At 42.2% G+C, this 23260-nt stretch overlaps 1 protein-coding gene across 1 annotated transcript in view; it reads left to right on the plus strand.

Annotated features, from left to right (window-relative positions):
• atm (ATM serine/threonine kinase) overlaps positions 1–23260 on the plus strand; it is a 55395-nt gene that overhangs the window by 14773 nt on the left and 17362 nt on the right. Inside the window, 22 exon segments of the mRNA XM_036536654.1 lie at positions 752–867; positions 969–1095; positions 1768–1967; positions 2429–2603; positions 8684–8848; positions 9365–9497; positions 9595–9690; positions 9782–9953; positions 15634–15775; positions 15911–16087; positions 16435–16612; positions 17147–17258; positions 17528–17686; positions 18516–18624; positions 18770–18858; positions 19417–19519; positions 19612–19760; positions 19850–19954; positions 20076–20195; positions 20757–20991; positions 21458–21622; positions 22008–22127. Of these exon segments, the coding sequence (XP_036392547.1) occupies positions 752–867; positions 969–1095; positions 1768–1967; positions 2429–2603; positions 8684–8848; positions 9365–9497; positions 9595–9690; positions 9782–9953; positions 15634–15775; positions 15911–16087; positions 16435–16612; positions 17147–17258; positions 17528–17686; positions 18516–18624; positions 18770–18858; positions 19417–19519; positions 19612–19760; positions 19850–19954; positions 20076–20195; positions 20757–20991; positions 21458–21622; positions 22008–22127 (3147 nt within the window).

The following is a 23260-nucleotide window of genomic DNA, read 5'->3' on the forward strand; positions in this document are numbered from 1 at the left end:
GGGCGTCTTGTAGAATGGGTTGGACGAAATGATGGTTGATGTAATGTCCTTCAATCAAAGACGTATACCACCCCCTGCTGGAACAATATGATATTGCCCTGCTGCCTGATCACCAGATATTCATCGCTTTCTGATTTCTCTACAACATGGGTATAAATCCATCATCAGTACTCATGGGCTAACCCTCAGATCCACCCTGAAATCATGTGCTGTACATGATTCAGGTATAGACACTTACTGCAACAGTTGCACAAATACATTGTTGCAGCTTTGCGTTTTGGATCTGAGAAGGCTGAATTCATATTTCTTGCATTGTTTGATATGTAATGTCGTGATTATACAGCAATAGGAGCTTGATTTTTCAATATTAACTGAAATATTGTGATGAGGTTAGAAATAAACCCACGTGAAGAATATTGCTGGGTTCAGATTCCTTGCCGGTCTTTTTTCCAGTTCAGTCCAGTGAAGCTTCACGAACCCCATACTGGGAGTCACTCTTAGGAACCAATCAAAATACTGAGCTGTCAACATCAAAACACAATGATTGGTTCAGATATGTCATTTAAAGCGCATGGCAGTCACTTACTTGTGTGAACCAATCAAACGACTGAAAAACACTACAATTGGTTCAAATCTGGCAAGTCACTGATAACCAGGATGGCTTCATCCATGTTCTCAACTATCCCCTGCTACACTCTGTCCCGTTGTCATGTGTTTGATGCTTCGCTTGGTATCTCTCGACCGTCCACAGCAAATCGACAGCCTGATTCACAGCAACCTGCCAGACATCGTGGTGGAGCTGTTGATGACGCTGTATGAGGAGGCTGGGCAAAGAGAGGAGTCTGGAGACCTGGGCCAGTTTATTGGGTAAAGGTCCAATCCTAGGAGGGATACTCAACTCCTGTAATGTCTGTCATAAAATGTTCCATTTCAATGACTGAAATGTAACTTTCCCCCCCCCCAATCAGGGAACTGGATCCAGCTCCTAACCCACCTTACTTCAGTTCTCATGTGATCAAAGCCACCCTGGACTACCTCAGCAAATGTCACAGCACCAACCTCAAGTCTATAGTGGCCATTCTCTCCAAAACCCCAGTGAGACTCCCTGTTTTGAATCTCTTGTTTCACAGTGTGTGGCTATTGACTCATGAGACATGGAAATGTCAGATGACCCAGCATTAAGACTGTTGGGCTGTTTGCCCAAAAATATCAAAGACGCATACTGTCCTCTGCTGGTAGAATGTGATACTGCCCCTAATACAAGATCACCCAGCCAGGTTTTCATCATATACCTCATTTCTGTACAACAAAGACATAAATCTATCAGCAGCAGTCATGGACTAACCCACAGATCCACCCTGAGATCATGTGCTCTACATGATTCCAGGATGGACATGTAATGCAACAGCTGATGTCACAAATGCATTGTTGCAATTTGGTTTTGGATCTGAGAAAGCTAAATTCATATGGTGTAAAGTTCACACCACTTGATAAATTCATTCTTCAAGTTTATTGTATATGATGTGATTATACGTCAACAGAAGCTTGAAGTGATCTTCATTTTTAACTGAAAGGTTAGAAATGAACCCTGTGTGATGCATCAAAAGCTTTGAGAAGGCTGATTTACAAATGTGCAAAAGCTGGTCCTGAATGTACAGATGTCCAGCTAGAATCTTTTGCTGAGTTTGTACATGTTGTTCACACAGACAGAATCCTGTAAAGCTCGTGGGATGGTGAATGTCGTCCTGTCATGTTTATCCTGCATAGATCTCCATCCAGAGGATCCTGCTGGCAGTCTGCCAGAAGGTGGCCGAGACGGCCAATGCATACGAGCGGCACCGCATCCTGCTCATGTACCACCTGTTCATCAGCCTCCTGCTGCAGGAAGTGCAGGAGGGGCTGGGCGGAGCTTGGGCCTTTGTCCTGAGGGACGTCATCTACACGCTCATCCACCACATCAGCAGCAGGTCAGGAGGGGGCAGGGCTTCCTGGCCTTACTCCTGTCAATCATTTCTTTTAGGAGAGAAAGAGAGAGAGAAAGCATTTTATGTATGCTGTTTTGGCAGAACATACAACTATACTCAGTATTTTAATTGTTGATAAAAAAGCTGAATCTGTTCTGAGTGCACGTGGCATGTGTAGTTTACATTAAAATTTACATTTAGTCACATGCTGATATACAAACAGACTTACAAAAGTGCAAACAAAAAGGTTAGGCTAAGAGCAGAGGCAATACTAAATCATAAATCACAGTTAGATAGTAGGAGTCATTACATAACAGCACACTCTGTTGGATGGTTTTTCTCTGTGGCTTTTGCTCCTGGAGACGTTCCCTTTGGCTTTGTAATTGAGACACTGCAGTCGCGATGCTGTAATGGCTGTCTAGCCATGCTTGCTCAGTGCCGTCCTCCGCTCTGCCCGCCTGTAGCCCGGTGCAGCTAGATGAGGTGTCTGCCCGCAGCCTGTACCTCTGCCTGGACCTGCTGGACTCTGTGTGCCGGATGGCCGTGCGATTCTGCGAGGACGCACTGGAGGGCCACCTGCAGGTTATTGTTGGCACACTTACTGCGCACGTGACTGACCAACCAGCCGTATCGCAGCAGGTAAGATGCTACATGATGAGTCAGCCAGTGAAATCTTCAGCCTTCTGTAAAGCCAGTATTTCAGATGTAATTAGTAATGTTTCTTCTGTGTTTTCAGTTGTTTAGGTCCTGGTTTTATATTCAGCATATTTAGCTTAGAAGTTAAATCATGGTGAATTTCAACCAGCTGAGTTGCAACTACTCTGGTCTTGGAAGACCACTATCCAGTAGGTTTTCCAGCTCTCTTTAAACAACTAATAGTCTCTGGGAAAATAAATGGTTATATTAAGACAGCCATTAAGGGAGACAGCTGGGCAAGTGCCTGTAGATGCTGCGGCCCTTAAGGGCAATCTGCCCCAGTCCCAGTCCCTTGTCTCACTATTAGGGTTGGGTACTGAAACCCGATATGACCAGTTCCTATATGACCAGTATCTACGGGACCAAATCGCAACACAGATTTCGGTGCCTCATTTAGGTGCCACTTAAATGCCTGAGTCAGCTGTCGATTAAATAATTGTAATTGGGTTAGGTTTTATTTATTATGTGAATTTGTAAAGTAAATTTGTTAAGTGTTTTGTATTTATTTATATTTATATATTTAAGTATACTTTAATGTTCTGTCCTCTTTATGTAAATTGACGGACAGTGTAACTCCCTCTACAATCATCACAGTCTTCCTTTAATGACGATCGCAGATAGGGTGAAACTAAACACACAAACACAATCGTAATGATTATTTACAGACTTCAGTAAATAACATTAACAACCACTGCGTCTGTGCCTGACTTTCAGTAATACAAACGAACTGTAACTTAACTCGAATATTATGTTATACATAAAATAATAGAAAATGTACTTATGTAAAATATAAATTATGTGAAATATCTAATAGATGTAAAACATACCAACGATGCTCGTATCAAGCTTGAATGTGGGCGAATTAACCGATGTCTCGAACGAACTAGATGAAAGTGACCGTTACTGAGTTTTCTTGAATTGTTACCAATGGCAACGATTGTAGCTCTTTGCCGCGGGGAAAAAGAACTCTAACATGGATAACTAAATACATACAGAGAACAACACATTTAACCTTTTCGCACGTATGGTCACACCGGTGTGATTTACCATTTAGCATGTATGCTAAAACCAGTGCAATTAGAACACTAGATTGGAAAAATTCTAGCTAATTTTAACTTTGAGGAAACAGCGATTTAACATTAAAAATATAGCGAATGCTAACTTAAAACTATGAGAAGCTTAATAACGCTAATGAAAACATAACGAACCATGTAATGTAACACGCGCACTACATAGCATAAAAATAAGTTACGTGCTGAAGGGTTAAACTGTTAACAGTTAATATATTGTTCAATTTCAAGTTCAAATTTGCCTTAGCAATAAAAAAGCTGTTCCTTAATGTCGTTGACCGTCGTTTTGTGCTTTTTTAAATTATCGGTTCAGGCACCATGTAGGCACCAGTGCCATTTTAAAAGTATCGCTTTAGCACCGGTATCGGAAAAAACCCAAACGATACCCAACCCTACTCGCTATGTGTTTGATATTCCGGGCCCTTGGTTTGCTGTGTGTGAACATTCAGGTTCTCGGTTAGCTGTTTGTGTGAATGTGCAGGCCCTCGGCTTGCTGAGCTCCCTGTTCTAGCTGTGTGAATACACAGGCCCTCGGTTTGCTGAGCTCCCTGTTCCATGGGGTAAAGATCTCTGGCCCCACACCAGAACTCCGGCGTTCAGAGATTTTAGATCAGGCAATAAATTATTACTAGCATATACGGGCTCTGATATACGGAATAATTGCAAGCACGGCCGTTCTCGGCTTCCGTGCTGATATTACCAGACCGGAACGCAATTTTATTAAATACCATCACTGATGTGGTGTTTTTTTTTAGATGAGTTTTAACCAATGGTAGCCTGTTTAGGCAACGTACCGGCACAAGAGCACTGTTCTTATCCAATCTGGAAAAATCTTTTAAAAAGTATTTGTCACTTGCAATTATCACTAAAAAGTCTTTTAACCCTTAAAGCCCATCTCTTCTTCTTGGTTGAATTTCTCACGAAGTATTCATCGCTAACGATGCTAATTGCTTGTCTATGTGACGAGAAAGTGTTGGCGAGAAAAATAATTTTGAATTTACATCAAATTTAAATCGTTCATAATAAGATCATAATAAGTTACGATCTGCATACAGCTCTGCGTCCATCTCCACACCCATTACTATATACTATACATATTTGTATATACCGAAGTAATGACGTTATGAAGACAGATCAAACTTCTGCAAAGTAATACCGTTACTAATTTCTTCACCCATTTTCACATCCCTGCTTCTCGGTTGAATAAGTCACTTAGTCCCTATGGCTTCAAAATTAACACCAGAATTTACTCTTTCCTGTGATACTAGTTGTTTCTCTGTGCAACAAAGAGTTGTCGAGTAATCCGGTTTTGAAATCACAGCAAATTTCTGCATTGTCTCCAACATGGGGCTGACATTACATCCAACTTTGTATGAAAAATAAAACACGAACTCCCGTAATTTGCATGGCAAACTTTATTATGAATAATTGTCATACACAGATCCATAAGTTTTGTTTATTTTATTTAACCTTTATTTCACCAGGTTTGTCCCATTGAGATTAAAATCTCCTTTACAAGAGACACCTGGCCAAGAAAAGCAGCACACCAAGTTTCAGACAAAGCAAAAATTACATAAGCATTAAAAATACACAAAAAGACAAAGGACAAGTAGAAAGTGCAAAGTACTACAAGTGCAAAAGCAATCAATTTTCAGCTAAAAACATTTGCAATTCCCATTAGACTCTGTTTCCCAACTCTTAACAATATCTTTAAATTCACTGAGTGTGACCAAGTCCTGAAGTTTTAACTCTTTTTGCGGGCTATTCCAGGCAGAGGGTGCAGAATACATGAAAGCTTTCTTGCCAAACTCGGTACGAACTTTAGGAACAGCCAAAGGCAAAGAAGCTTGAGACCTTAACCTATAAGTGCCTTCACATTTTTGTGACATATAATTACATAAATAAGAAGGAAGTTTTCCTAAAATGGCCTTATAGATAAAAACATGCCAGTGACTAAGTCTTCGTATAGACAGAGCAGGCCAATTGACTTTGGAATATAATGTACAATGATGAGTGAGGACCCTACAATTAGTAATGAACCACAAGGCCCCATGATAAACTGTATCCAACATATGAAGACATTGACTTGAGGCATTCATATATAACAAATCACCATAATCAAGAACAGGCATAAAAGTTGCAGCAACCAATCTCTGCCTGGCAACAAAAGAAAAACAAGATTTGTTCCTAAGATAAAACCCAAGTTTTAACTTAAGCTTATGAACCAGGTCTTGAATATGAGGCTTAAAAGAAAGGTGATCAGCAATTGAAATTCCAAAGTATTTGTATGTGGTAACCACTTCAATTTCTTTGCCTTCAAAAGTTACAATGCTCCTATTTAAATGCACTCTTCTGGAGTTTGAAAAAAACATGATTTTAGTTTTATCTGGGTTTAAGACAAGCTTCAGTTGACAAAGCTGAGCCTGCACTAAATTAAAAGCAGCTTGTAGGTACTCCAGAGCCTTTTTTTACAATGAGAGCACAGCAATAGATAATTGTGTCATCAGCATAGAAATGGAAATTTGCATTATTTACACTCGATCCCAAACAATTAATATAAATTGTAAATAAAAGTTGACCCAGAACTGAACCCTGTGAGACTCCCTTACTAACTGTAAGTACGTCAGATGTAAGGCCATCACATTGTGCACACTGAGTCCTGTCTGCAAGGTAGTTGACAAACCAACTTATTTTATGATTGGAGAACCCAATGTTAAAAAGGCATTGCTTCAAAATGTCATGATCCACTGTGTCAAATGCCTTTGATAAATCAATAAACAGAGACACAAAATGCTGCTTATTATCCTGAACTTCTATTATGTCATTAACCACCTTCATGGCAACAGTTACAGTGCTATGGTTTTTTCTGAATACTGACTGATACTTGGATAACATATTATTTGTATATAAATACTCCTTAATCTGGTCACTAACCAGAGTTTCAAGAACCTTTGCTAAAACTTAAAGTTTTGAGGTTGGTCTGTAATTGTTCAGCAGTGTAGGATCTCCCTATTTTAACAGGGGGAGAACATAAGCAGCCTTCCAGACCTTAGGGACTTAATTAGAAACCAAAGTAAGATTGAAAAGATGTGTCAGAGGTTCAGCTATATAGTCTTTTTCAGCTATATAGTTTGTGTTTCTTGGACAATCTGGGAACTTGGGTAACGTCAGACAAACATACAATCTACACACATGAACACTCAGCATCACTCATCTGCACAGGGGAGGAGTCCTCAAGGGCAATCTTAAAGAAAAAAAAAAGTGTTGTCATGTTACAATCATATAGCCGACACTAACACATCAGCTTAAGTATTACTCAGAAAAAGAGAAATGAGAAAGCTGATCAGATAGTAATCATGGTAGTAGGCTTAACCTTATCAAGTTATCAATGTCATCACAAAAAGAGAACAAAAATAGATTATTTCTGGTCTGTCTCTGCAACATTGTAATGTTATTAAATTAAAATAGGTAAGTCTGTAGTCTAACGTTAGTGTCTTAATTTGCTCAAACCTACGCTCAAATGTAGTTTGTACAACAGTGAATACTGAACAGCATGCAGATAAATGAAACTGAACATACAGCAAAGAACAACAGTCACCACAGCCATTTTCTGGGGTTTTCATGAAGGCTAGATATTTGAATGCTACCTACAAGGCAGGTAACATTTATGTTACCTACTTCAGACGTTAATGTTATAGAGCTATAGAACCTATCCTAGCCACATCAAATCCCCAGAACAACTGGAACAGAACTGGCTTGGAACTGACAAACAACTGAACTATCTTCCATCCTACTCTGAGGTTGTGAGGTTTCTCGTGTTTCTTCTTTCTAGAGATATGGCAGGTAGCTCGGACGTTCACTCTCCCTGTTCATTGATCTTTATTTGATACTGGGGACAATATCACGTTCTCAGCAACACACTTAAACTGGGCCATATTAGTAAAATTTTTGTCAAATTATCCAACATTAGATAGCAAAGTTAGCTGGTTAGCAAGATAGCTAATCCTCTGTGGCTGTTTATGTTACTAAGCTAGTAAGTTAACTTACCTTCGTAATTATCGATGTTACTGGAGACGTACATCTTGAAGCCCTTCTCTCGCTTACTCCTTGGTGCTGATGTGGCAGCTTGAATGATGCGATGAACATCATTGATCGTTATCTTTTGAAGTCTTAGAAAGTCACAAACTCACCTGCGTCGGAAAGTGTATATGCTTGTGCCCACCGTCCTCAAACAAGAAATTGTACAACGTTGTCTTACGCAACTAGCCAATAGAATGGGGGTGAAAACATAAATGGCAATAGGCTTGGTAAAACGGTAATGACGGACAAACGTTCGGCCTATGTTGTCACAAATTAAATGAGCCTGAGAGCTGTTTTGCACTGTGTGTTTAGAAAAAAATACAGTATGGGACAAGCGGCAAAATGTATTGTCTCGGCATTATACAGATCCCTCACACAAAGCAGCTGTTCAGGCTCTTCGTTATACATCAGTGTTGCCGGGAGCTGTGGCCACTGTAGTTGCTGCCACTTCATCCATCCAAGACTGCGTGTGCACTCATAAAGTCCGCATTTATAGCGGAACATGACCTGTCTTTCAGGATAGCGCCAGCGCTAGTTGGCCTGTGCAAAACATCACAGGACAGAACTGCAATGTATTGGTCCGATTCTATGATGATGACTTGGACAAAGTTGCAACACAGCATCTTGCTACTCAGCTAACTTTTATTGAACCCTAACCCCCCCCACAAATAAAATTTCAGGCTCAGAAAAACTTGTTGTTTTAAGCCCTGCTGTTCTCTCTGTGTGAATGTGCAGGTCCTCGGTTTGCTGAACTCTCTTTTCTCTCCGTGTGAATGTGCAGGTCCTCGGCTTGCTGAGCTCCCTGTTCTCTCTGTGTGAATGTGCAGGTCCTCGGTTTGCTGAACTCCCTGTTCTCTCTTTTTGAATGGGCAGGTTCTTGGTTTGCTAAACTTCCTGGTTGTTGAGAATCAGGACAACAGGTATCTGAAGAGGGCCATCCAGCTGCTGGAGCCCCTCCCAGACCACCCAGCCTTCAAACAGCTACGGGAAGCTCAGCACATACTCAAATACAGCATGGGTCATTTCACTCTTAGAGAGGTACGAGCCTGACAGCAAAGATACCCCTTAATAACATCCTTATCCCATAAACGTCTCTGTTTGCACTGGGTCTTATAGCATCCGTGTCCCATAATCCTCTCTGAATGCATAATCGCCTTCACTATCAGACAGGTCAGAGCCTGATTATTGAGACCCATAAAAGATTCTCTAGAAGAACAAGATATTAATTTCTACATACTTTATATATTTTCTGTCTCTGCTATTGAATTTCCAGTTACTACCTTAACCCCTTTAGCTCCTCAACTATTTCAACAGGGACTGGAATTTAAGAACAGGAAGGAATGCAGAATGTGTAATCTCTATAATAATTAATGATGTTGGGACACATGGTATTTCTGTGAATATCCCAGAATCCTTTGTGTCTGTATGGCAGATCCTCACTCTGACAGGTGAAAGCCTAACATTCAGTCTCCTTACACCAGGTGAACACAAGAGAAGGCAAGGGGACGGCATGCAGCATCTGTTTCCCATGATCCTCTCTGTTTGCCCCCACAGGAGATTGACCACTTCCTTTCAGTGTTGTCCTGCAACTCGCTGCCCCTCACACGGCTGGAGGGGCTGAAGGACCTGCGGAGGCAGCTGCGGATGCACAAGGAGCAGATCAGACAGCTGCTGAAGGAGTGTCAAGGTATGGGCCGTAGCCACAAGGATACCCTCCCGTGTAAAACACAGGTGTGTCCCAGTCTGCTCCATGACAGGACCTTCCCTCTGTGTCCCTATCACAGCTGACCCTGCGGAGAGCGTGCTGGTGAAGTTGGTCCTGAACCTCCTGCAGCTCTGCAAGCTGGCAGCCAGTCACCCAGGAGGGAGAGACATTTTGGGTGTGTGAGGACACCAGATGAGTGTTTCAGAAGTGTCCAAAAATTCAATTCCCCCCCCCGCCATTTGCTGAAATTGTTTTGTTCCATGCAGTGGCTGCTGGGAGCTGCTTGGGAGAGCTGGGGCCAGTGGACTTCTCCACCATCGCGCTGCCTCATGGGAAAGACCAGGTCTACGCCCGAGCAGCAGAGCTCTTCTCAGATATCGAGCTGCAGTGGACCTTTATTCTCTTGAACTGCATGAACAGTGCACTGACTCACCACTGGTAAGGATACACATTGCACTAACTTACTGCTGGTCAGGCTAACCACTGCAGTGACTCAGCATTGTTAAGGCAAACCACTGCACTAACTTACTGCTGGAAAGGCTAAGCATTGCAGTAATTCTCTTTATTTATTTATTTATTTTTTATTGAAATTCAGCAACAAACAAGCATTTCCATAAGATATATTTCAGATACTATATGTATATATCATATAGTATGTTGATCTTGTATCCTGGTAATTGGCCATATTGTTCTAAAGGATTGCATCAATTTAGATAAAGAGTATGTTGGTTGCCCTAGATAGATAAAAATGTCGTCCGTGTAACAAGCCAATTTATGCTCTGTCCGTTTAATAGTAATTCCCCTGATATCTTCATTTTGTCTAATGTATTTTGCTAGTTATTCCAAATATAATGCGAAAAGTAGTGGTGACCATGCACAACCCTGTCTCGAGCCCCTTTCTAGAGTAAAATTATTTGATAAATATCCATTGATTTTAATCCTAGCAGTGGTATTGTTGTATAGTGCCTGTATAGTTTTAATAATTGTGTCATGTAAACCAAATCTATGTAGAGATCAGCTCTGTAAAGAAAATTCCAGTTAACCGAATCAAATGCCTTTTCAGTGTCCACGCTTATCACTGTTGCTTTGATTTTATTTTTTTGTATATGATCCATAATGTGTAGTGTGCTTCGTATATTGTCTTGTGTTTGGCGTTGTATAAAACCTGTCTGATCATTATGTATCAGTGTAGGTAGTTACTCTTCTAATCGTTTGGCCATGATGGAGGTAAATAATCTATAATCTACATTAAGAACAGATCCTGGTCTAAATGATCCACATTCCATTTTATCCTTGCCTTCTTTTGGTATAGCTGAGATTATCGCCTCCTTCCAACTGAGTGGCGTTTGCGCCTTTTTTAAAGCTCAGTTCAATGTAGGGAGTATAACAGGAATTAACTCATTTTTAAATTCTTTATACCACTCTGCCGTATAACCATCTGACCCCTGGTGACTTGCTTAATTTATTTGCAGTTTTTAGTTCACCTTCAGTTATGTCAGCAGTCATCATTCTATTTTGTTCTTCGTTTAAAGTGGGTAACTGTAGGGAATTCAGGTAGGTGTCAGTTTGGGTTACGCTTCCCCCTGGAACTTTAGAATATAGAGTTTTGTAAAACACTTCAAAAGCTTCCTGAATCTCACTTTAAATGATTTTTTATCACTTTTATTCTTGGATCCCCAATTCTATGAATTGTATTTTCTGCTATCTTTTTTTTTTAGTTTCCACGCCAGTATTCTCATAGATTTAGATCCGCTTTCATAGTGTCTGTTTCAAAAACATTAGATTTTTCCTGATTTCTTGTGTAGCCAAACTATTCATTTCATTCCTGATTTTTCTAATTTCCTCTAATGTATCCTGCACCAAACTCAGTTTGTGTTTTTTTCTAGTTCCTTCAGCTTGTTTTTTAAGTCCTCTGTTTTATTCCTTATTTTTTCTTATATGGACATATTGCTATGATTTTCCCTCTTAAGACAGCCTTCAGAGTATCCCATAGAATGGGAGGTGAAACCTCTCCATTATCATTGAATTCTCAGTAAACGCTAATTTCTTTTTTAATTTGTTCCTTAAAATAGGGGTCATTGAGTAAACTTGAATTTAGTTTCCATGTAGTATTCTTTGGTCGCAGGTCAAAAACATAAATATATACGTGCATGGTCGCTTAAATCTATCTCTCCCAATTCCACAGGTGTTTATTTTGTCTTTATCTTTTCCAAATGTTATGAAATCCCTTCTGTTAGGGAAGAGGTCTCTCCATATATCAATTACACCAACATCCTCAAAAAGTGTGTTGACTTTCTTACGCAGAGACTTTGTTTCAGGGGTTTTTCTAATGGAAGAGTCTAACTTTGGTTGTAATTGTAAATTTAAATCTCCCCCACATATCAAGAGACCTTCTGTTTCCGTTATCATAATATTAGTGATTTTCTGGAAGAAACTAATATCACTTCCTGGGGGTGCGTATATATTCAACAGAGTAACTGAATTCTCATCTATATTCCCCCTTACTAGGATATACCTGCCCTCCTTATCTCCCATTTCGAATACTTTTTCAAAATTTAGCTTGCTTGAAATGAGAATAGCAACTCCTCTCCTATGTCCTGATTTATATCAGGAAAAAAAATTAGTGAAGCCCATTCTCCTTAGTTTTTCATGCTCATTATCATTTAAATGAGTTTCCTGTAGATATAATACATGGGCTTGTTCTTTCTTCATTTTAGACAAAATTTTGCTGCGTTTGATTGGATTCAATAGCCCATTTACATTAAGCGAAATAAATTTTACTTTATCACTAGCCATGTATATTTATCTGTTAGTGTATCATTGAAGTTAGTAAAATAGAACTTAAACGATTTACTCCCTGAACAAGAAAGAACAGAGAAACACAAATAAAAAAAAAAATAAAGAGGGTGTAATTCCAAGGCTGGGGTCTCTATTAGCTGACCCTGGGCTGAGCTAGAGGAAACGTCTAGCTGTGGGGGAAAGCCTCTCCCTGTGGGCTGAGGGCCCCCACTGCAACACCCAAAAAAGTAAATAAAAAAACCTATGTTCATTGCACAGAAAAGACTTCCCTGTGTATTCCTCCCATATATATGTTTCTCACTTAAATGGGGAAAAAGGAGTGAATGTAAAGAATAAAATAAAATAGAGTAATAGACAATCTATGTTATGTATTTCTTAATATGGATATAGCACTGTCTATTTTGGGTTCTGTTTAGCTTACCGACACTTATGAGATTAGTCAAAACTTATAACTCTACTGGAAGGGGTGAGGGCTGTCTTCTGAAAACTCGCAGTCTCTCCCTAGCCCCTTTCAGACATGCACTGACAGCCGGAACTTATCTAGCCATTAGCCGGAGGAGCTGTATGTGAGAAAGCAAACGTCCAAATTAGTCGGACTGGACATGAGACGGACTTCGTTCTCCCAGCTCCCTAGTACAAAGTCCGTCTCATGTCAGAGTGAGCCCATGTGTGAACAGAGCAGGTAATTCGCCAGAGAGTTCACAGCGAGCGAGTGGGTGTGTTGATGACATTTATATCATGCAACTGGTGTGAAACTGGAAGAATACAAACATCTGCTTCATACTCTTTTCTGCTTGCCTGTGTATTTCTTTCCACTCGACTGATATTGCAGATACGTCCAAATACATGTTGTTTTGAGTCCAACGATCGTTAAAGAGATAGTTAGCTATAGCTATACCATCAAAACTTGTCTCTTACAATGATTAATAATGTTGGTTAGTGGTTTATTATCTGGTTAGTAGCTAGCTAAGCTGTAGCTAATAGTGATAGGTATAGTGAGATAGGTGAACTGGTGACCTAACATTACATAGCGAACAACAAAAACTTCCTGTTATAATAAATGTATAATTAGTAGTGGTGTAACGGACCGTAGCTGTTCTCCGTATTTTCTTCATTTACAGGCTCTACAATGGTGCTTTTTTTGTTTCCATCCCTTTTTCCCATTCTTGCCCCCCCTTACCAGTTAAAGTATTATCGGAAGATTTTGTATCTGACGTAGGGCTGGGTGATATCGCCTATAAATAATATTGCAATATTTTTAAGCTATATTGTGATACACGATATGTCTCGATATTTTGAAATCTCCTCTAAAGCACTTCATAAATGCTCAATTTAACTCTTTGATGCATACAGTCACACCAGTATGATGATTATAATAGTCCCATATGTCTGCATTAGAACATTCTTGTTTATATTCATTAGTGGTTCCTCTTGGAACAATTTTAAACTTGCATGCAAAAAGGGGGAAATCACAGCCAAGTTAAATTTAACAAAACAATATTTTGCAGATAACCGTTGTTTGTTCAGCGTCTTCCTTGCGATACCAGGGCTCCAGACTAACTTTTCCACTGGTAGCACTGGTGGTACCAACTTTTTCAGTTGGTCGCACCAGCACATGATTTGGTCGCACCCTTTTTTTGGTACAGCATGGTATTAATCAATGACCTTGCATGCTGATGAATAGTTGTCTTAATTTGCATACCCTAGCTTTGCATTGATGTAAGGATTGACAGTGACTTGAGACTTGAAATTTGCAAAATATTTTAATCTGAACATTGTTTCCCTCGTATTGCGACCATGGGTACTGCGTTAGCCATTGTGGTTGAAAGTAGTACTTTTTCTTCTTGACTGGCTCAGTCAGTCTCTCCCTGCCTGCACCTGCACTCTCATCATCAGTTGTGTCTGAGTCGGGATCTCTCGTTGGCTCTCCCTCTCCACCAGCCTCCTCCTCTGTCTCCTCATTTTAAAATTTTTTTTTTTTTTACCCTTTCGCGTGTACAGTCACACCGGTGTGATTAGCCGTTTAGCGCGTATGCTAAAACCGGTACGATTAGAACACAAGATTGGAAAAATTCTAGCGTTGAGGAAATGGCGATTTAACATTAAAGCAAACATAGCAAATGCGGCAGTGAAAACTATGAGAAGCTTAATAACACTCATGAAAACATAACGAACCATGTAATGCGCACTACATAGCATAAAATAAGTTACGTGCGAAAGGGTTAAAATAATCAGCCATAGACCACTTCATCTTTGGAACACAGTAACAGCTAAATGGATTGTTTCGCGTGTTTCATCATCAGTGTGCATGTACAGGCAGGGAGAGTGCAGGTAGGGAGAGACCAACTGAGCCAGTGAAGAAGAAAAAGTACTACTTTCAACCACAATGGCTAATGCAGTACCTGTGCTGGAGGGGCACCAAAACAGCCTAATCATCATGCACTCGCACAAATGCAACCATGTGAAATTTTAACTCGCACACTCTCAAAAAATGGTCATAGTCTGGATGCAGTGCTATTTCTTTTTGGAACCAATTCATCCACCTCTATCTTCTATTACTGTTTCCGTATTCAGCACGTATAATCTCACTTTGGCGCTTCACTTCTTTCGCTCTCGCCAGGCTCTTTCCCTGTTCCCTCCAGATACAAAAACACACGTCTCACCTATATACGTCACACTCACTCGCCCAGGAGAGTGGTCTGGATGGGTGGGCGAGTGTGTGTGACATATGTATATGAGTTTTTTTTCTTTTTGTGTCTGTGACAGGGAGCGAGCCATAGGAGAGAGCGAGAGAAGCAAAACGCCAAAGCAAGTCTCATGCCAGTGGCTTAAAAAAAAAAAAGTGACAATTTGTACTCAATGTTCGTGATATAGTCATTTACTACATCCCACATAGAACAAGCCGTGATACATCAAGTATATTCAAGATATTTCGCTCACCCCTAATCTGATGGTTTAACAGGGCAAAATAAGTTTTTTCGGAGGAGCTGTTATTTTAGGCTGCCATTCTGTGTGATGACGTCAACGGAGCCCCCCGCATTTCACTAATTCACTGCTGGTAAGGCTAACGACAGCACTGACTCAGTGTTGGTAAGGCGAACCACTGCACATTTTATCCATTTATATAGCTGGATATTTACTGAGACAATTCTGGGTTAAGTACCTGCCTCAAGTCCTGCTCCTTACCACTATGCTACACTGTCACCCATTTACTGAAACCAGTGACTCAAAGAGGGAGAGGGCCAGACTCACCTGGGTACGTGCAGCTCTTGGCTCCCCATTCCTGTTGTGAATGGGCTCTCTCCTGTGTCTCATGCAGTGTCCTGGTGAGGCAAGTGTCTGCCCAGTGCCTGAGAGGCATCCTGGCCACTCAGTCAGGGCTCGACTTCTGGGAGGCATACAAGCAAAGCCGGGACCCCATGCTGGTCTACTTCAGTCCTTTCAGATCAGCTAAAAAGAAGGTCAGCCCGCCACCTAGGTTTTGCAAACTACCATTTACTGTACATGAATGTTAGAGCAGCACAATGCGTGCTTGCAGTGGCCCCTGGTGGCCAGTCTTGAGTCTGTATCCCTGTATGACCTGGTCTCCTGTTCAGGCCCTGGAGGTAAGTGTGGAGCCCAGGGCAGGCTCTAGGGAGCTGCTGGAGAGCGCAGAGCTGTGGGTGCCACAGCGGGGCCAGCATAAGGAGTGGCTGAAGACCCTGTGCGTGGCGCTCCTGGACAGTAGGGGGGTGAGGCACGAGGCCTTGCTACTGTGTCGACCCCTGTGTCAGGTGAGTACAGCCATACCTGAAGTACCAAATGTTTAGGAAGAAGGCGGTGGTGGTCAGGGTCAGGGACTGAGAAATAGTTGGGCATTGGATGGAGTTGGAGGCTGAAAAACCAGGTAGTAATCTCAGATTTTGAAAAAGGTTGGAGAAGAGGTGGGTGAGGTCACACTGTCAGGAAGAGACAGTTAATGGGAGGGGGTCAGAGTTCATGGAGGAGGAGGATTACATCACACCTGTGGATTTGCCTGCTTCATCGGTGCAGAAGAAATGTGTCGAAATGGAGGAATGTTTAGTCTTCTCACTCAGTTTATTGTTTAGCCTTGATCTGTGTGTCTTCACCACCCCCCCAGGTGAAAACGGACTTCTGCCAGAAAGTGCTGCCCCTCTTACTCCACGACATCCTCCTGCATGACAGGGACGGCACCTGGAGGGCCCTGCTGTCTGACCGCATCCGAGACTTCTTCACCTGCTGCTCCAGGAGCGCCTCCACCTGCAGCCGATCCACCACGCCACTCCTGCCAGATTCCGGTCAGCTGACCTCTGATGCCATTCACAATTCTCTTCTTCTCTGAACTATGACCCTGCCCACCTCCCTTCTCTTCCTTGATCTCTGACTGCTTCAGTCACTGAGACATCACGGACTGAAAAGCCACAGAAGGAAATATGAAACCAAAGGAAAGAGTTTGGTTGGACATAGCAAGCATTCACAGGCCAGTCTTGTGAGGGCTGTCGACTCTCTCTGTGCTTGTTACTGTGTACATCCAAACGAATACCTGCTTTTCATAGTCATAGTCATAATCATGAATTTCGTTTTTGCAGTGAATGTCAGATTCATTTCAAGGCCTAATCAGTTGTGGGATGTAGATATCATTTCTTAGGAGACCGAGAAAGGTGCTCACTGTCTGTTGCTGTTTTAGTGCCATCAGCACTTTTGTGCAACACTCATCTTCTATTTCTGCCAAGACACAATTACTGGCTTCAATCTCCTCCTGGTTAGCTGCCAGCCATTTTCTTTTAGAAAGGTTCATTACTGGTGCAATTTAAATGTAGGTTTTACCTCAGCAGCAGAGACAGATACTGGGAGCCAGGGCCTGCCTGATACCTCCTCCCTACGCACCATGCTCTCCGCCATTGACTACTTGAGACAGCAGCCGAGGCCTTTAGAGCTGGACAGGTGAGGGTACCTCTGAACTGTGTCTGCCCCTTTTGACTCCTGCCTGGCTATAATCATGTGATGCAAATGATACTTCATGTCCTGGGTGTGGCTAGTACATGCTGTCAATCACTGCCTAACACAAGGCAATAGAAAGACTGCTGTCAAATTGGCAGTGGTAAATATGATGGTAAATAATAGTTGCACCTATTTTGGGGTTCATGAAGCTTTGCTCTTTGTGTAGCTACTGAAATTTTGTAATATCTGAATCTGTGCTTTGGCTCTCATAGCTCCACGTGTGGGACCATCTGTCACTCGAACTTCTGGCTGGAGCTGAACTACTTGGAGGTGGCCTGTGCCGCCCAGAGCTGCTCTGCCCACTTCACTGCCCTGCTGTATGCCGAGATTTACGTGGACAAGATCAAGACAGGCCTAGAAGAGAGCCGCAGGTGCAGCCTTGAAGTGTTGTGATGGATGACCACGACAGTCAGCCTTTTCATAGCGTCCAATACGGCGTTGTTCTCCTTTTGAAACGCATTTGAAGCTTGGGGTGCGGTGTGACTGTGTGGTGTTTGCTGGTCACAACCTTTGTGTTTATTCCACATTTCATCTCACTTGAGATGCCTTTGGTTGAAAAGGCATTCAGGAGGAATTTATTGAGTGTTCTCTGTATAACCATTTGTTGTATTTGTTGAGGAAACTCCCCTGTTGAGCGTTTGCCATTTTTTATGCTTAGCACATTCTATAACCCATTCATAATGCTGACTTATGAGTTTGCACATTCCTTGCCTCCCTGGACCTTGACCCTCGTACTCCTCTGCATGCAGGGGCCCAGAATAACTACACTAGTACTAGCAGCATGCATCAAGGGAGGCTAAAACAATTACCATTATGTTGATGCCGTCCATTTATACTGCTTGATATTTATTGCAGCTATTCAGGTTAAATACCATGCTAAAGGGTTCCAGAACAGGATGCCCTTAATTTGTGCCTCATTTTTATATCTCTCAGCCGTATGGTTTTGCTTTCTTTTGAAGCAAAAACTAATACGGTATTGTCGGTTTGAAAATGTTGGGTTAGTATTACTTGGGGTGCAAGTGACCAAAATAAACATTTGAATGAATCAATTCAAGGCCGGACACCCGGTAAGGGATTTGTTCAGAAGAATGTATTCTTAACAGTTGCGTTTCAGCACTAAGGTCTTGTAAGTGCAGCAGTGTCATTACCTAATAGGTGCTTATAAATCAGGTGAAAAACTCAGTTTTGTTTTTTCTGCAGCTCCCAGCCCAGAACATCCCGGAGAATCATGTTCAAGGAGGGGACCCAGAACTTCACCATCGCCAGTTTGACAGAGAAGAGTGTAGAGGACACAGGAATTAGCCTGCAGGTGACACAGTTGATGCAGCCCTCTCTCTTTTGGGTGCACAGTGATGACATCATACAGCTGCTACTTCTAGCAGTGGTTGTGTCACACAGTTTTAACATTGTATAGCGCTTACATTATGCAGTGTTTCTGTCCCACAATCCTCCAGGACCTGCTGATTGAGGTGTACAGAAGTATTGGGGAGCCAGACAGCCTGTATGGATGTGTAGTGGGAAAGATGATTAGCCCATTGACCAGGTAATAATTCATATTTGAACAGTCAGTTTCATACTCAAATGCAGTTTAGTACAGGGGTCTTCACAATGGAAAGTTTCAGGGAGCAAATGATACCTACAGAGAGATTTTAGTGCAGGAAATCAAATACAAGATGTTTATTGATTATTTAAATAAAGTAATAGCTAAACCATCTCTGTTGAATATTCACTGCTCTACATTTAATGAAAATATTGAAAGTACATATATGTCCATATGTATGTATGAACAAAAACTTCTTAGATGTGTATGCAGAAGGCCTGTCCTTATGAATGTATTGCATAGGTAAGAAATAAGGAATCTGGGTTGAAATTGTCTCAGTCAATTTCCCAGCCAAATGTAAAAACTGGATTTCTACAACAAAGACTACTTATAAATACAAGGCACGAACTGGGGATCTCCTTAATTAACATGTAGAAGCAGTTGTCACACATTTATTTACTGAATAGAATTAATATAGAATTAATGTAAGAATGCAACTATGTATATAATATATTCTTTCACCAGAGTGGTTGAAGTGGATGTGTACCCTTTGTTTTGCAGGATCAGAACGTATGAACATGAGAGCCTGTGGGGGAGGGCTCTGACGACCTATGACCTTCACGCCACTCTCCCAGAGGTCGCACGGCAAGTGGGGATCGTAGAGGTAAAGAAAAATAGGGGGCTGCTGGGCTTGTAGTGCCATGGCGCAGGGGTGATACGAGATTTGGCTTTTTGACCATCCTGTACCCCCCCCAGTCCCTGCAGAATTTTGGCCTGTGCAGCACCCTGCTGACCTATCTGCGCGGGCTGGAGGCCGAGGGGGCCGAGTGGGGGGCGGAGCTGCGGGAGCTGCGATTCCAGGCTGCCTGGAGGAACACGCAGTGGGACTGCCATCTGTCTGAGAGGTGGGTGGGGGGGCTTTTTGCCTTTTGATTATGTTGCAAAACATGGCCGCCAGTCAGGGCCTAGTCTGGTTTTCGTGTCTCCCTTTCAGGAGTGAGAAAGTGAAGCCTGGCTTCAATGAGTCCCTCTTCTGTGCCCTGCTGGCTCTGAGAGATAAAGAATCCTCTGTGTTTGAGCAAACCCTGAAAAATGCCAGGTAGGTCAGTGTTTCACCACTTATGTACTTAACCACTATTCACTGTTATGGCTGTAGTTGGTACACAGCATCAAACTCTCCTTGTATGTATGTGTGTGTGTGTGTTTGTGTGTGTTTGCAGGATCTGTGCAGTGGAGGATCTGTGCAGGGGCAGTCTGGAGGCCGTGTCATCCCTGTACCCCACTCTCTGTAACCTGCAGAGGGTTAGTGAGCTGGAGAGTGTGGGTCAGCTCTGCTCCAGGTGCTCTGCCCTCAGCTGCTTCTTCTGGGCTGCATCAGTACAAACCTATGACTCAACTCATACATTATATAACCAGTAAAAAAATATGTCTCATTATTATGGAGAGCCATACTTCCAAATCATACCCCTCCCCCATCCTGAATGGTCATGATGTCATTGGAGCTAAATCAATTCTGGGTTATGCTGTAAGTCAGTAGGAGGGAGATCAAAGCTATCTCTGCGATAAGGTCTCCAGTCACTTAAAGGCACTCAGAACGTTACACATGCATTTTCTCTGAGTGCATAGATATGGTCTTTGTGCATAGTCAATGCTGCATTGTTTCCTCTGAGCAGGCTTAGTTCCAGTTATGTCGTCTGCCCTCAGGAGGGGGCAGAGGGGTGACAGCTGTACTATAAATTTCCCCCCCTTTATATAACAAAACAGTGCTCAGTCACTCTGAGTTGCAGGTGCTTGGGTGATTGTGGCTGTTTTATTGAGTGAGTGCTGTACAGATGGAGATTGACATCCCTAAGTGATTCACACTGTGTAACTCATGTCACCCCCACCCCCTCCCATGGCAGCGCACTGACAGACCTGGGCCTGATGGGGCTCTACAGCAGCTGGCAGCAGCACTCTGCCCTGCTGGCCACCAGTGACTTCAGCCTGGTGGAGCCCATCCTGGCCCTTCGCATAGCTGTGCAGGAGACCCTGATTGCATGCGAGCCAGATGCTGACATGAGGGCCTACCTGCACTCTGCCCTGAAGTTGCACCTGCTGGAGTTGTGCAAGCTGGCCAGGAGGGCCGGGAACACGCAGGTAGGCTGAGCCCCCCCTCCCTGGCCCTGCTCTCAAAGAAGCCGCAGAGCCGCTTTCACCCCGAAATCGCTGCCAAAGCAGGGGCATTGTGTTCCCTGTCTCCATTGACTGCTGTTTATACCATTTACACTATTAACTTGCACTAGCATGGGTCCTTTCACGTTATGTGTGGGGAGGGGCTGGTGGGTGGAGCTGAAAGAAAGGAGTAAATGGCAGATTAGACACTTCCTGAGTGGTGCTTGAGATGATGAGGAACACAAGAAAAAATAGGATATTTGAAACACTCCAAAAAATAACAAAAAATGCCAGTTCACAACCAAGTTAGGAAGAAAGCGTATCCCAGTCAGAGAGAGCATCTGTAGCATACAGGCAAACACCATCACACAAAAGCAGGAAGTGCCTGCCCAGGAAGTGCCCACCCAGCTCTGACTGCACTGCTGTGTGCCTGTATCCCCCTGCGCCACAGCTGGCGGAGAGGGCAGCTTTTCAGATGAAGTGGCACGGCAATGCGGGAGACGGCATCGCCACACTGCCGTGGCAACTAGAGGAGGCCCAGGTGTTCTGGGTGAAGCAGGAGCAGGGCCTGGCATTGGATATCCTTGGACAGATGATCGAGACGCTCAACAACCAGGTGAGTGGCGTCACCTGACCAGGCAAGTGACACCATCTGTTACAGGGCAGAAGCCTAATTAGCCTCCTTCCCATTTTCTCATATACAGTAACACTGCTGTAACTGGAAGTGTTTGGAGATTGGAAATTCCTGGTGCTGGAACAGCCTATACGTAAAACCTGAGAACAAAGATCTTTGTGTTTTTCAAACCTTAACATTGTTCAAGCACAACATAACTTAGCTGTCATTTTGGTTTTTAGAGTAGAGTGCAAAGGTCTTGGCACCAAAACATTCGCCAGCCTAACGTGTGAGTACACAGTATGAAGTGTGAAGGCTCACATATGATGCAGATGCTGATGTAGAATCATATGCATCAGGCATCAGGTGTCTCCTGTGGTACGGGCAGGTGCTGTTTAACCCTGGCCTGGTGTCCCTGTATGCTGAGTGCTTGAGGCTGTGTGGAAACTGGCTGGGGGAAACGTGCCTGGAGAGCCCGGGAGTCATCCTGGAGAAATATCTGGAAAAGGTAATGCTTCACCGCGCATCGCTCAATTTTAATGCACTGCCAGTTATACTGCCTTTTATTCACATTAAAAGACACATTGGGTCTGTCTTTCTAGTATTACTAAAAATGGGGAAATCAGTAGTTCAGGGTTCACCAGACCAAATTATTTCAAAACAATATTCCCCCAAGAAATAATGCTGAGAATAAAAAAAAAACATGACAAAACAAGTTCTTTTTTTATTTTCTTTCCTTTCTTCAGATGTGAAGACCGTGTATGTGTACCATATTGCTTTTTTAAAGCAGATCCATAATTGGTTGAACTCTGCACATCCAGAGTCTGTTTAGCTAAAATAAGAAGAGCAAAAAGAAAGTCAGTTGAAAAAGAAAGACCAAAATTAAGAAGTTGTATCGATAACATGAAGTCGCCAGAGAACTTATGATACTTATAGAAACTTTCTTAAGATTATTTCAATGGCACTACTGGATTTGCAGCGAATGAGCTAGCTAACAAGCTGGCTTTTGGGATGTCTTTATTTCGTAGACTGTTAAATTTCTGGCTTATTGCAAGAACTGCTTACTCAAAAAGTGGTAAATGTGTATCTTTGGTGACTTAACTTAGATCTTACTGTTATGGAATGAATCAGTTACAATATTTATATTTGTCAATGTGCAGTATTCAGGGTTAGGGTTAGGGTTACAAAAGTTCCATTTATCCATGGTATATTGTTATGTCCATGGTATATTGTTGAATATTGTATATTGTCACAGAATGGAATGCAAACTGATCAATAGGAACAGTGGATTGGGCCTAATTATTTTATAAAGTACTTTCTCATAGTGCTGCTGAGGAGCAATAGACAGAGTAAATAAAGCAAGAATGTTTTTGGAAAAAAGTAAGTTGCATTATAGAAATGTTTAATGTAAGTGGTACATTAAAGAGTTTGTGATTTTATGATTATACGAAATCCAAGATTACAGCAGTTCGTCTCATGCCTAATGTCCAACGGTCCCAGTTTTCCCTGGGGTTTTTTCAAATGTTCAGTAACTTACAATTTCCATAAAGCTTCTAATGGTTTTTAAAGTCTTAATAGATGTACATTTTAAATGACTACTGTAAAATACTCATTCATTTTCTGCTCTCAGTTCTCTATAAT

This window comes from Megalops cyprinoides, chromosome 9, assembly GCF_013368585.1.
Source record: "Megalops cyprinoides isolate fMegCyp1 chromosome 9, fMegCyp1.pri, whole genome shotgun sequence".
Lineage (NCBI taxonomy): Eukaryota > Metazoa > Chordata > Actinopteri > Elopiformes > Megalopidae > Megalops > Megalops cyprinoides.